The sequence below is a fragment of the Orcinus orca genome, chromosome 8 (genome assembly GCF_937001465.1).
Source record: "Orcinus orca chromosome 8, mOrcOrc1.1, whole genome shotgun sequence".
In the NCBI taxonomy this organism is placed as follows: Eukaryota; Metazoa; Chordata; class Mammalia; order Artiodactyla; family Delphinidae; genus Orcinus; species Orcinus orca.
In genome coordinates this window covers 99,737,091-99,751,724 of record NC_064566.1, presented here as the reverse complement: position 1 = coordinate 99,751,724, position 14,634 = coordinate 99,737,091, and the positions used below count along the sequence as shown (strand labels likewise).

The 14,634-nt window shown below is 55.3% G+C and overlaps 1 protein-coding gene across 2 annotated transcripts in view; it reads right to left on the bottom strand.

Moving 5' to 3' along the window:
- GRAMD1B (GRAM domain containing 1B) overlaps nt 1-14,634 on the bottom strand; it is a 251,406-nt gene that overhangs the window by 8,699 nt on the left and 228,073 nt on the right. For both annotated transcript variants that reach the window (XM_049713921.1, XM_033407353.2), the window contains 9 exons: nt 13,421-13,610; nt 11,624-11,767; nt 10,526-10,644; nt 10,114-10,256; nt 7,806-7,909; nt 6,994-7,197; nt 5,913-6,003; nt 2,162-2,269; nt 1,726-1,843 (listed from right to left, as the gene is read on the bottom strand). In XM_049713921.1, the coding sequence (XP_049569878.1) occupies nt 1,726-1,843; nt 2,162-2,269; nt 5,913-6,003; nt 6,994-7,197; nt 7,806-7,909; nt 10,114-10,256; nt 10,526-10,644; nt 11,624-11,767; nt 13,421-13,610 (1,221 nt within the window). The remainder of the gene's footprint in view (nt 1-1,725; nt 1,844-2,161; nt 2,270-5,912; nt 6,004-6,993; nt 7,198-7,805; nt 7,910-10,113; nt 10,257-10,525; nt 10,645-11,623; nt 11,768-13,420; nt 13,611-14,634) is intronic.

Sequence of the window (14,634 nt, the reverse complement as noted above, 5' to 3'; positions counted from 1 at the left end):
CAGGTAAACAGTTACGGATTTTGAGAACCTCTGATCTCTCGGCCTAATCTGTCACTTTCTTCTCTTTAGTTCTTTGATATCAGGAGGGATGAGGGGCCCATTAATGTTCTTTTAAAGGGGACAGAACGATGGGAATTCCCTGGTGGTCCAGTGGTTAGGACTACGGCGCTTTCAGTGGCAGGACCTGGGTTCAATCCCTGGTCGGGGAACTAAGGTCCCAAAAGCCACGCAGAGTGGCACGCCCCCGCACCCCCAACCCCCAAAAAAGGGGGAAAAGAAAAACGAAAAACAAAATCAAGGGAACGGAACGAGACACCGATCTTAATGCTTGTAGAGTCGAGTCTACGAGGCTACAGGTCTGCCTGCCCCAAGCTCCTTCTGAAGGAGACCCACCCTGAATAGAATTCCACAGCTGGAAGGGGACCGGGTCATCCAGTCCAACGGCCCCCCGCCTTTAATTCATAAGTCCCTCACCCCACATCATCACATTGCCCTCTGAGCACTTTCAGTCCTTCAAAGTAGCCCGTTCCATTGCTGGACTGCTCTACCCATGAGGAGTGTGCTTTTCGTTGATGACTCAAAAATCCGACTCCCTATAACTTGTGGCCCTAGTTCAGTCCCCCGGAGGTTCACAGCAGCCTAACCCTCCTTCTAGATGTCAGACCCCAACGTCTGAAGACTGTCCTGTGCTGCTCACCCACGCGTCTTCCCTGCTCCTGAGCACATCTGTACTTCTCTCAAGCCTTCCTGATGGGCCAGAGCTTCCAAGCTCCTTGCTGTGTTGTCTGCCCTCCTTTGGTTAAAAAAAAAAATGCCCTCCTTAAACGTGGCTCCAATGTTATGCATGACACTCTAAACCCATTAAACTGGATCGTGATAGCTGCATTAAAATCCTCTCTCCTTAATTTAGAGCTAAGAAACCAAACCATGAAGGGGAAGTAAAGTTGAATATTAACGAGTGCCTCCCGCGGGCCATCAGACCAAATGCAACAGCAATTTCACGAAGCAATGGTTATAATTCCAATTTTATAAATGAAGGAACCGAAGGTCCCTAATACTAAATCCCTTGCTTGAGGTCACAAAACTAGTCAGTGGCAAGATTAGGATTCCACCTCAGTCTGATAAAATGAAGCTAACTATTGATTTTGCCCCAGAACGACTTTCTTAAAAAGACGCATCTAGTTTTTCAGAAAGAAAACCGTACCAGGAAGAAGACGTTATGAAAAGGAGACACAGTACCAGCCATCTTCCCAGACTCTCAGCACAGCCCCTGGGGAGGGGCCACGGCCTGGGCGTTGGGTGTCGTGTGCATGTGTTGAGGGCAGGAGGTGGGGGAGGGGAGCACACGTCAAAAGGAGTTAGAAAGACACGCCCTCTGGGAAGATCAATCTCTGCGAAAAGGGGGTTATCATCTCTTTCAAGGCCTGTCAGATGGCTATGGGTTACCAAGAAGAAAAATTAGCTCTCCTTCCATCTAACCTACAGTTTTCCTACTGCAAATCCAGTGTGTTATTTCACTGACATAATTTTGGGGAATACACGGGTGTCTCCCACAGCTCGCTCAGGGGTGGCTTTAAAATTAGAACAATGGATGGCCTGGGGGAAGAACGAATGGGAGGAGGGCATCTGGTGGACGATGATGGAGATGGCGCTCTCCTCAGAGCACAGGGCAGGAGTCCCATCTCCGTGAGACCAGGGCAAGGAGGGACGGAGGGGGCATCTCACCTGGTCAAGAAGCATCACTGAGGACTTGATGATCTCCCTCCATTTTTGGAGCTCGGTATCGTGGTACTTTTGCTGGGACTCTAAGAGCTGGGCCCACTCTGTCTGAGACTGGGGTAACCTGTTGGGTAGAAGAAGGGGTACCCCAGCAGCTGGAGTTATGGCCCGTCGACTGTCCTATGCACCCAGACCCCTAAAGGACAGAGAGCCACATCAGAGCTCTCTGTCCTTTGCTCAGTGCCCTGGTTCCCCTGTGCCCCAAATCAGAAGCAGACTGAAACTACAGGGACCGTTTTCAGAGCCTGCCTAGGCACTCATCCCAGAGGGTTACCCCCCGGCCAAGGGCAGCAGGGCCGTCCCAAGGAGACTGGGAAGCAGGAGCCGGGACACAGTACTGGCTGGGGTGAAGGTGGGAGCAAGGGGGAGAGGCCAGGATTACCTGTCCTGGAGCCTCAGACCCTGCCAGGCAGTGAGGGTCTGGGTGGTATATTCCAACATCCAGAGTTTGTAGAAGAGCATCATGTTGAGGACGACCAGCAGCACCAGACTAAGAAGACGACAAGGGGGAAAGCGAGAGCCATGAGCCGGCGTCTGGGGGAGCCCCTCCCTCTCAGAGCCGGGCACTCCCCCGCCCAGGGGCCACTGTCCTTGACCACTGGGTCACCCGACGCATCACAGGCAGCGGTTAAGTGAGCCAGAGGGATGCAGCGGAGGCGGGGGGGCGTCGCGGGGGAAGAGAGAGAGAGAGAAGCAGTGTCATCTGGAGGGGCCAGGAAAGGGCCGTGGAGAGGCGTGTGGGGTGAACGCAACAGAAGGGAGAGACATACAAGTCACCCGGAACCTGGGTGCTGGGGGAAGCGAGGTAAGATGGAGAGGAAAAGAGATGATGGGGTAAAAGAAGCAATCACAGAGTCAGCACCTGAAACAGATCCCAGTGCGAGCAAGGAAGAAAAATAGGGAGAAGGCAGAGGTTAGAAACAGGCTCGTGTGGGGAAGGGGAAGCCCGCTCAACCCGAGGCAGAGAGAAAGTGAGCGCCCAGGACAAAGAAAGGGCAGGAGCAGACACAGCAGGATGGGGACATCTAGCAGGAAGGAAGGGGGGCGCGGGGAGCAACTGTACACAGACTCTTAGCACTTCAAGGGTGATCAGTCGAGACAAGCTCTGCCCCTGATACGCCTCCCAGATGTTAGCACAACTGCCCGAGAGCTGCCGTCTCCTCCGTGCACCTGCCACAGCCCTGCACGGGGCACGAGGACCAGTCGAGGCTTCTCAGGGATGGGCTGGAAGTGCTCAGAGTCAGGGAGGTGGCAGGAAAACCAGGGGCCGGGGGACCCAGTGGGGAATGATGAAGAGTCACTGAGGCCTATGGGAATTCTCTTCTCTTGGCCTCAGTGTCCTAAAGATCATTTTATAACAGAGGCTCGTGGGATGGAGAGATGAAAGCTCTGGGAAAGAGAGGACGCAGACACGCAGAACTGGGCACAAAGCCTGGCTCACTGCTGAAACATCTCAACTTTCAATCAAGTTTCCTAGCTTCACTGAAAGCCAGCTCCTTCAACAGGACAATAATACCTACGCTGCTGAGGTTGTTATGTGCATGGAAGGAATGTATGTGAAGCCCTCCACAAGGAGCAGTTATTTTCATTAAAGGAGGAAGTACAGACACACAGGAAAAAGAATGACAAAAATGGGAAGATAAAACAAATAGATGGAAAAAAGACCAACAAAGAAAGAAAAACCTATACTAAGCCTCTGACCTTTCAAAGTGTGTGCTGCATGTGGTGTGTGGTGTGTGGTGTGTGTGGTGTGTGTTACTGTGTTTCTCACCTGGGCTTCCAGCACTATGGAAGGCGGCATTCCTTAGAGCAGCAGCTGCAAATCCCTGGGGCTACTCAGCTGTGTTCTCGGGGCTCTCCTGAGTTTTCCACGAGAACTTCTTAATGTTGTACTGAATTTCAATGATACCACCTTTAATTGCATCAGTATGCCTGGACCACCTGAATGCCACTTCCTCAGAGTGTGCTGCACACAATCTTAGTACTTGCGTTTGGGTTTGTGTTTACAGTCCTGTCTGTGCTCAGTGGAGGTCAAGGGACACCCTTGCCTGCTTCCCGAGTGAAGGCTTGGGGGTGGTCTAAACAGAGAAAAGGTGGGAGGCTGGGGTCACCACAGGGCAGGCTTATGGCAGCCGGGGCCTCTAAGACGCAGGGCAACCTGCACTGTACCAGAAGGTTCCACTCACAGGCTGGGAGCAGACCCAACGCCTGGACCTTCTAGGGTTGAATGACGAGGCCCAATTATCCTAAACGAACAAAGCACCAATGTTTGTTAATATGCTATAAAATTTACTCAGGCCACTGGCCTTCTCTACTAAATAATGACAAAACACAGAGACAGCTTAAACAGAACTAACCCAAGGTTAGAGTTCTCTGTTGACCAAAACCAACATCAGAGATTTAGTTTTAACGATGGCATGAATCACATTAAAACGATGCTGCTAAACGGGAATTCTACTGGCTTTACGGCTGTCCTTGTGTTTAATTGTGTAAAAATATGTTGGCTTCTCATGCCATAGTCAGAAGACTTTTGCATCTACTTTTATGTTACATATTCAGGTAAGGTTAGCAAAAGAGCCCCCCTCGTGACCCTCAAAGGCCCCTCTCCCTGAGTGGTCCCCAGGTCTGTCCTCAGCCCATTTCCTTCCTCATGCTCCATACTCTCCTCCGATGATCACTCTCATTCCCACCATGGCTCTAACGCTACCGACAATTAGATCTGTAACTGCAGCCTGAACTTCCCTCCTAAGCTCCAGGTCCACATCAAGAAATATCTATCTGTCACATCCGCCTGAACAATCTATGGCAGCTCAGAGACATCGGGAACTGACGGCATCTTCTGTGACAACTTTCCTCTAAGTTCCAGGTTTCTGTCTATGACACAACCATCTATAGGCACGCAGATCAGGAAGGCCTCTTCCTTCGCTACGTAACCAGGTGTAAGGAGCCTTCACCTTCTGGGCCCTCTCAGCCCCAGGAGGCCCTCATCTCAGTGTGACAGCCCCTCCCGCCGAGATCACTGCCGTTTACTCCTGTTGGCCCCCCCTGCCTCCAGTCCGTTCTTGTCTAGCCCATGCCCCATACTGCCATCTGAGTGATATATATATATTTTTTTAAGTGTAAATCCAACCATGTCAGTCCAGGGCTTCCTTCCCAGATTCCTGTGGGCAGAGCTGTGCCCCTGCTTCTGCAATCCTGAACAATACTTTAGTGAAGGCATGAAGGGCTGGGGGTGGGGTGGGAGTCACAAAAGCAGGACAGAGCTACGCACAGTCTAACGCCTGGTGCACACCTGGTGGAGCCAGCGTCTGGGCAGCTCCTGAGCACCCCCCAAGCTATGCCGCCACGTCTCACAGCACAGCCCAGGCAGGAAGGGCTGGGCAGTCAGGCAGTGGGCCCGGCCAAGCGGAGGAGCTGTCTGTACTTAGCTGTCCAAGCTGCTCCTACTCAAGGTTTACAAAAGTCCTGAGCAGGCTCTGGGCTCACACTTCAGAAAGCTGTCTTCCCATCTTACACCCTCATGTTTCTCAACGAACTTGCTCCCTGGCCCAGCATCTTTCTGTGCAAGTTACTGAGCCCACAGCTTTACAGCATTATGGCAGTGATTATACACGGCTTATATTAAAATAAGCATACACTTTTCCTGGACTCTAGTCATCGATTGTGTCCAGCCACCCTGCCAAAGAGTGGGCCCCGTAAGTGCACAGTCCCGACGCCTGGCACAGAGCAGACACCCAGAACGTCTGTCACAAACAAATGAATGGGCTCCTAAAATGCTCTGTGGCATCTCTATATTAGCATTTATTCAACAGTGTAGCAACTGTGAATCTCCTGTCTGTTTGACCCACTTGAAATTGAGCTCCTGAAGGGCATGGAGGCTGCATGCAGCATTTTCTTCTGAATCCTGAAGGCCTAGCATACAGTAAGTGCTGAGTAAAACAGAGAAAAAGCAGCAAAGAGGCAAGGAAGGAGAGATAGAGCAACCGATCTGGAGAGGGACTAGAGGAGAAGGCAAAAACCAGGGCAGCAGCGAGGGTGTTCGGATGCCTGAGGAAGACAGACGGGGAGGAGGTGGCAGGCGAGAAAGGAAGGCGGCCGGGGCAGGGCGGGGGAGGAGAGCCGGAGTCCCTTACACACAGCTGATAACCAGCAGTAGCTTGGACACACTCTGCAGGTGGAAACCATTGGGGCTGTCCTCGGGGATGTGCCGTGTCTGCGTGGAACCTGTGGGGAGAAGGAAAGAGGCCATCACCACGTGGTCCGCCAGCCCACCAACGACCGACGTGATGCTGGTCACGCACAGAACTGCCCGTGACGCTGTCGTGGCAACAATGCGAGATGTGGACCCGGCCCTCAGGGAAGGGAAGCTCCTGGAGGGCAAGGGGGACCGGAAAGTGACCGAACAAATGAGAAAGTCACCTGACCTCTGTAGCTAGGACATGCAGGTGCAGGACAAAGCGACCTGCAGCTGTGGAAGGGAAAGAGCACTGGGCTGGGACCAGAGACAGCTTTCAGCTCTGGCTTCATCCATAACTGGCCGTAATCCACTGAGGGTCAGTTTATTCGAATGCAAAGTTAGCCAGGAGTCCTGTATGTAAAACTCATGAACAACGTGGGAGCGCCCTGGCTGAAGCCAGGGGAGGGACAAGGAAGGCTGGCGCCCTCCTCCTTCCCCTGCCCTGCCCCACCCAAATCTGATGAACATCCGGGGAAGTGCAGAGCACAGCCTGAAAATCCCTTGCTGCATGTTTCCGTGACCGAGCAAAGACAGGAGGTTGTGAATGGCTGGATGGGACGAGGGAGCCCCACTGCCTGGCAGGGGCCCAAGGAGGGGGCTGCCTCGCACCCCCTGACCTTTGCGTCATGCGGTAACCCTGAGCTTCGGCTTCTCCCTGGAGCATGTCCCAAGAGCTCGGAAGCTGCAGGCCTGAGCCGAGGCATGCAGGGAGCCGTGGAGCTCAGGGAACATGGAGGCAGAAACCCAAAGGCAACTTCTGTTCAGCAGAGCACACAGGGGGGTTCAGCAAGGGCTGAGGAGCTTAAGGGCAAAGGGAAATGGCAGAGCATCCGGAGCCTCAGATGTAACGAGTCGTGAGCCCACTATACACAGTCCACCCCAGGCTGCAAAATGAGCACGCCTGTGTGCCCGGCGTAGGCACGCAGCTCCCGCCCACAGCCCTGAGCCACGCCTCCCCGGCCCCCACCCGCGCACACCTGCCACGTGCTTGATCCTGTGGCCCACATCTTCATCGGTGGGTGTGGTCACGGGGCTCATCACCTCTTCCAGGTGGGGCACCCGCAGGTGGGCATGGGGACGCTTCCTCCTCCGCACCGACGGGGCCTTACTGGCCTTCTCCTTGGGAGACTGTCTGTGCAGCTCAGCCAGGTAGGTGCTCTCCGTTTTGGTCAGCTCGCTCTCTGTCAGGGTCAAAAGGCCACATCAGAGGACATCCGCCCCTACCTCCAACCCAGCACACTGGCCTCCAAAAGCAGCTGTCTACTCCTAGCCGAACCTTCTCTAAGGGGACCGTTTTCCCCTATTGTACTCTGGGACGTTGCCTGGGAGGGCGGGGATCCCTCAGGGATGCCCGTGAGCCCCAGGAAATACTCCTGGGACCCAGCCCAGCCCAAAACCCTCTCTGGGTCGTTCAACAGTGTGTAGAGACAAAGGCTCCCAACGTGCCCCCTCACGTATGCAATCTGGGGCACGTCACGTTTCCCAGTGGACGCCTCCTCGGGCTACTTCCTTCTCATAACAGCATCACCACCAGTGAGTCTGGATCTCAGGCTCATTTTGGGGGGGGTCACGGATCCCTTCATGACGACGATCTCATGAAGGTCACAGTCAGAGCCTCTTCAACGTGCATACGTTCACACACGTGCTGAACTTTGCATCCGTTTCTGGGGCAGACTCAGGGACCCCGTGAAGCCCGCTCACTGCCCCCGTCTCTCCCCGTGCCCCATGCCTCTCAGGCCCTGAACGGTGACGGCGGAACGGTTCACCCAGCACCAGGGACGGTGCTCACCCAAGTGGCGGAAGTAGTCCTCCAGCCCACTCCAGAAGTTCTTCTCGATGAACGTTTTCACCAGTCCCCAGGGCTGTTTTCGATAGCGCAGCTCTGTGGAGACCCTGAGAAACAAGCCACAGACAAGATCAGCCGTTTGCTAGGCGGACCTTCCTCTGCTGGGAAAAGGAAACTTCAGGTTTAAGGCCGAAGCAGCTTCACATGGGTGCTGCCCTTTACAAGTTAAAAAAAAGCCCCTTCACATCCACATCACCTGATCTCCCTGGCCACCCCTTGAGGCAGGTGAAGCTAGTGGATTTACCCTCATTTCACAGAAGAGAAAACTGAGTCTTAGAATTTGTAAGCGGACCAAAGATTAACAAGAAGGGCTCTGACTCCAAGCCCACAGCTCGCTCATGATGCCACTCGGCCTCATCCCAGGAGGGCTCTGGATGGCGGGCAGCCTGCCGGCCCCAGGGCCCTTCTCTCCTTCTCCAGAGACTTTTAGCCCCGGGCAGGCTCTCGGGCTTTGCAGCTTCCACCTCTAAGGGCTTCATCAGCTCCTGGCCTGGCCCCTGCCTCTCCACCCTCCCCGGGACCTCGCCAGCTCCTGCTCTGTCCCCCGCACTCTGTCCCCGTCGTGGGCACCTCCGCTGTCCCGTCCCTGCAGCATCACCTTCTGCTGCTGCACAGTCACGCTGCTCTGCCTCTCCCGAAGGTGCACTTTCATCGGTTACTAGATGCTCCCAGTTTACGCTCCCCACGTTCAAGGCTCCCTGCTCTGCCCTCAGGAGGAAGAAGGGACCTCACCCCCAACCCTGGTCCGATGTGTGTGTGTCCACGGCCACGTCACCCCCACCCAGCAACTCTTCCCTGGATTGAAGGTGGGCACCTCTCTGTAAAGGTCTGTCTGGGGTCAACCAACTACCTCTGCGTGAGCTGGACAGAAGGGACATCCAATTGGAAGACCCTCCAAGGAAGCTGGAAGCGAGGAACACAGATGCTGCAGGGGAGGGACAGCGGGGCAGGGGGGAGGAGAGAGAGAAGGGAAGGAGTGGGGGGGAGGGAGGAGAAAAGGAAGGAAGGGAGAGAGGGAAGGAGGGAGTAGGAGAGGGGCGGGGAGGGACAAGGAGTTGCTCAGAGAGAAGCACCGAAACCAAAAAAAATGTTTCAAACAGGAGAAAGCGGGGCTTCCCTGGTGGCGCAGTGGTTGAGAGTCCGCCTGCCGATGCAGGGGACACGGGTTTGTGCCCCGGTCCGGGAGGATCCCACATGCCGCGGAGCGGCTGGGCCCGTGAGCCATGGCCGCTGAGCCTGCGCGTCTGGAACCTGTGCTCCGCAACGGGAGAGGCCACAACAGTGAGGGGCCCGCGTACCGCAAAAAAAAAAAAAAAAAAAAGAGAAAGCTTTGTCCCTTTTCAAGGTGTGGGTACTCAGATCCTCCCGATTCCCCAGAGACCTCTCGCAGCCTTTCACCAAACTCCTATTTTATTTGAACGTGAGTGAATTTCTGCTCCGTATAACCAGAAGAACTGGGTCTAAGGTACAGGTACACGATCAGTTATTTTCAAATGGGTGTGTGTCTTGGCTTTTCAGTCAGACTACAAGCTTCGCAGAATGTTAGGGTCTGAATTTCTTCCTTCCTTGAATGCACGTCACAGTGCCCAGGACAGGACTCGACCCGCAAACGGCATCTAACTAATCATTCAATCAACCTTTTCTGACTCTGCTGTGTGCAGGCCCCGTGCTGGGTGCTGGGAACACAGTGGTGTGTGGACTGGGACTCCTGCCGGCCAGGATGGCTGGAGCTGCCACCCAGGGAGACACATGTGCAGGAACTCGCAACAAGCCCAGCACCCAGCAGGGTGGGAAGGGCAGAGACTTGCTTTTCTAAGACCTGGATTTCAGCACTTTTGCCTCTTGGAAAAGTTACTGAGCTTGTATGACCCTCAGCTTTCTTATCTGAAAAGTGAGGATAAACCCACCTCCTTGGGTTATTCTAAAGAACCAGCTCTTGGAGGTGAAGTACCTACACAGTATCTTATAAACTGCAGACAACCACTAAAAAGCAGTGGTTGTAAAAGTTTTACTAAAGAGACACACAGAGGGGTAAAGGGAACACGTGGTGGAGAGAAGCATGAACCATCAGGATGGGCGGGGGGGGGGGGGTCTCGGAGGCTCCGGAGAGGAGACAGAATAAAGGCTGAGGCAGCAGCCGGTACACCCAGCGTCCCCCTCCTCCCCAGGAGCACATCCACGCTTTCTGCTGCAAGCTCCCTCAGGTGCACAAGGAACTTGCTCCGCACCCACTCGGCCGTAGAGACAGCACCTGAGTCGACTCTTGTTCCGGGCCACGCGGGTGAGAGTGTAGCGGTTGATGGTGTAGAAGTAGTCGTGATACGGCACGTCGTGCGTGAGGACCTCGGCGTCGACCACGTAGCACTCGCTCTCCTGGCTCGCCTTGTACATGGTCTGTGGGGAGGAAAGGGTCGTGGGACGAGGCTGACGAGCAGCAAGACGGGAAAAGCACCTCCTTCCTAACCTCCCCAGCCCACCCCCAACTTCTGAACGGGGACCCAGAACCACGGGAAACGGCAGCATCCAGGCATGTCAAATGCCGCCGTTTCAGGGCTAAACAACACCGTCACCCAGACACTCCTTGCTGACGTCTCTCCTGAATCCTCCACGACAGAACAGAGGCTTCTCCAGCCCGCCCTTACTGGCCTCTGCCCGGGGCTCACCTGTGTCTCCCTGACAGTGGCAGTTTTGGGAGCCAGAGGATTGGTGAGGGTGATGGTGTAAAGAATCACTCGGCTCTGGTTTCCATTGTCTTCCTTCTTCCACGGATGGAAGATGATATCTGAGGGGAGAGAGGAGCCGTGGGGTGACGGAGGGAGAGAGGCGTGCCATCCCCACATCTGAACGTCCCCTCCAGTGCCCTCCTCTTGACCGTACTGACTGCCGACTGGCCCCCAAAAGGAAGCCAACGGGAGCCTGAGGGCCGGGGGAGGAGGGTGAGAGGAGGGGGCGTCAAAGCAGAAAGAAGCTCATTGTAGCATGGCCGAAAGCCTACACAGGGCTCCAGAATGTTGATTGTTCCGGGGCTCGGGCAGGAGGTCCTGGGGCCACCTACGGGGCAGCTGGCAACACTGGAGTTACTGTGATGAGGGCCTGGGATCCTTGGGACCAAGCCCTCTGCTCCGAGGCATGACCTCCCCGTGCCCTCGGCTCTCCCCTCCTCCTGGCAGAGGGCTTCGCCGATGCCCAAGGGCTCTTCCACAGACCCGGACCCCGAGCAGCCCTGCCGGTCCCTGCGGTGCGGCAGGGGCAAGGAGCACACGGGTGCCAAGCATCAACGCTGAGAGCTTGAGGTATGAATCCCAGCTGGGCCCCTTCCTATTAGCTGCATGACCTTGGGCGTCTAATAATGGTCTGAGTTTCAGCGTCCTCACTGGTACCGTGGGGATCACAACCCTGGCACACAGGGCAGGCTGGAGGACTGAATGAGACAGTGTAACGTGCCTGGCGGACAGCAGGTGCCGACAGGACGTGGTGGCTGCTACTCTCTACCAGACGGTGAGCCCTGGCGGATCCTGTTCACCGCCGAGCCTTTGGGGCCCAGCACCAAGGGTCTGGGCACCACGGGTGAGCGTACAGCCGTGGTGGCGCGGGGAGGAGTAGCCCGCAGGGCCCCGAGGAGCTCCGGCACCGCGTGAGGCCACAAAGGGGGCGCCCCAGGCCATCAGGCGGCCTGGAAAAGGAGGGCGCTTGGGAGGAGAGGAAAGGAGAGGGGACAGAGCGGGAAGGGGTGGGAGGCACCAGCCCCGGGAGGGACGGACCTGAGAAGCGTCGCTGTTCCATGAAGTCCCGCTGGAAGGGCGAGTCGGTGAACAGGAGGTCGTACAGCTTGTCCACGCTGAAGTTGAAGACTTCATTCACGTACTGCCGGCCACTCAGGTCCTCGTAGAAGGCCTGGACCTCCCCTGCAGAGAGGATGAGGAGGGAGACAGGGAAGGTGAGGGACACCTCAGGGACACCCCCAGAGCACCCTCTGTGGCTAATGTGGGAACGGCCACCAAGGCTCAAAGGAGGCCGTGGGGTGGGGCAGCGGGGCCCTGGCCTCCGCCGTCCGTGGCTTTGCGTCAGCCGGCCTCCTTCCTCAGCGGGCGTGCACGTTATGGCTCTATAGCTTTACAGAGAGTTTGGGAATGTGCTATTTGCCTTTACACGCTCAAGCCTTCCTAATTAAAGTGATCTTAGACCAAAGTCTAAATAGATGACTACTTCCTGGGCTTGCCGGAACCCAGAGGATCAGTTATCAAGAGTCTGTAAATTAAACCACAATTGACAGCAAATGTCATCGCAACCCATGGCACTGGTGTGTCCAGGGACGCTGATGAATCTGTTTTTACAAAAGCTTCTGAGGCTGGTCTGGTCTGCAGGGCCGTGATCTCTGCACAAGGTCTGCTCTCCTTCCATAAGGCAGCCTATACCCCCTTCAAAAAATTTCTTTTTCTACAGGAGAGAGTTTCTGAGTACAGGTGAGTTGCTCAAACCCCGGCATTCCTCTTGAGCCCTCGGCACCCGAGGGCTCTAATTACTGCCCTAATTACTAATTACTGCCCCTGCAGGGGCTGTTATCTGATCTCAAGAAGAACGCTGCCATTTCTGGCATCCCTGTGACGCTGAGAAGGCCAGAGGGGAATTCACAAGCATCCTGGAGCGTCCGTGCGCACGACTGCAGGATCAGGGCTGTGGCGCACAGCTCGGGCGCACTTCGCAGTTTACACGACGGCACCCCGGTTCTTAGGCGGTGCCCACCTGCGCAGTCCTTTGCACCGACCCTGCACCCGAAATGGCAGTGGGCAAGCCCACCACAGGTGAGAAAACCCCTACAGGTGACTCGCAGGAGACCGTCCACAGGTGGGTAAGTGAGCACTGTCTGCACAGCCTTGCAAGTCAGAACCCACCACCAACTCAAAGGAGGTAAGCCATCAACCATACTCCTGAACACTGAGGATCTGGCCTGGAATGTCAGCGGCAGCGAGTTCCCGAGGGAGGGCTAGACGCCAACCCTACACAGGAGGGAAGTAAGAAGCCACCCACTTAGAAGTATGAGAGAGAAGGGCGGTCTCCTCAGTCTGTCTGACCAGGCAACAGTCTAGGTCTGAAATCCCCATGCTGGAGCCACCGAAGCAAGTGTCTGTTAAAACGTGTTTCCAGGGCCAGCGGACTAGCACTTTGCTTGTGGCGTATACGCGTAAACACTGTGAGGGGCAGAGCTGCAGGGCATGCCGGTGCCAACAGGGGGCACATGGAGTGACGGACTAAATGGCAGACAACCTAAGACAACACCGTAAAGCAATCATACTCCAAGAAAGATGTTTAAAAAAAAACTGAAAAAAAAAAAAAAAAGACAAAGACAAATATAAAACGACAAGGATACTACGGTGAGGGCCTGAAAAAAGGGATGTTTGCTAATAACAAGTGCACCTTTTTTAAAAGAGCTGTTTTACCCACCCACCCTTCCGCCAGGAACCCAGACTGACTCCAGCCTCCATATGGGAACATCCGTTAAGCCTTCAAAATGTGTGGAGACAGGAAGTGCCATTCTGCCCCCGCTGCCAGACGCCCACCTTCGTCGTGGGTGTCGGAAGAGTCACTGAGCTCGGTGGGGATGTCCTCATTGTCGTTGAAGTCTAGCGAAGGGGAGTTCACGGGCGCGATGATCTCAATCTTCTCCCCGATGATGCTGTCGATGGCGAGCTCCTTCTCCAGGGACCCGTCGCCCTCCAGCACCTCCTCCTCCAGGGGCAGGCCGTCAAACTGGGGTGGGGACAGAGCGGTCAGCCTGGTCTACTCTCCAAGAGGGAGTCAGAGAGCTGGCCACGGGAGCCCACACGTTCAGAACGCAGCTGCTCGGGGGCTGGGCTGTGGGGGTCAGGGATCTCCCCAGCTCTGCCGGGGAGGACAGGACACAGCACAGGGCCCTGCCCTTCTCCTGACACCAAGCCCCACACGTGGGCAGAGGCAGCTCCGTAGCCAAGCTCCTCTCCTGGGGCCAGGCCTCCACCGTCCTGTAATGACGTGGGCCTGCCTCCAACTAGTGCCCTGTTTTCTGAGAGGTTCAAAAGGCTTCCTAAGCAGTTTTTGATTCATTCTCCCATTAGCCCTGGGAGGGAATGGGTACAACTCTTTACATTTTAAAGTCAACCTCTGAGACAGAAAATGGAGATAGGCATCAAATGGACGACGTTTTCATTCTAAGGCCAAGTGGTCTGACCCCTAAGCCACTGGAATACAAGGCTCCCTTTTCTGGGAACCCTTTCTTCTTCCTGCCAGCTCACACCCAGACACTTCCCTCACCAAGCTTCTATCCCCTCTACAACCAAGTCCCAGAGGACAGAGTCCTTCTTATACATTTCTGTCTCTTCTGCAAAGCCTAGCACAGCAGGAAGATAAACCGGAGTGTCGACGCTAGGAGCTCCGTCACGATTTACGGAATGAATGAACACAGAGCAGTTCTGCAGTCCTCTCTTCATGTACAACTTTGACTTTAGATCGAGGCAGTGAAAAAACAAAGACCTGGAAGAGTTCTCCACCAGTGGGCGGACCACAGCAGCCCACCAAGAGCAAAGCTCACACAGTGGACTTGAAATGGTTCTCATCTGCTCCGAAGCCAAACAAAACCTGGAACCCGAAGCACCAAGAACCCAGCTCTGGATTCTACACTCATCTGAATGCAGAGAGTCCCTCTGCCCAGGATGCCGCCCTGCGTAAACCGACCACAGTGTAACCACCTCCCCTCCACCTGCTCCCCAGGTTGGGGTCCCGTGGAGTTAACAAGGCT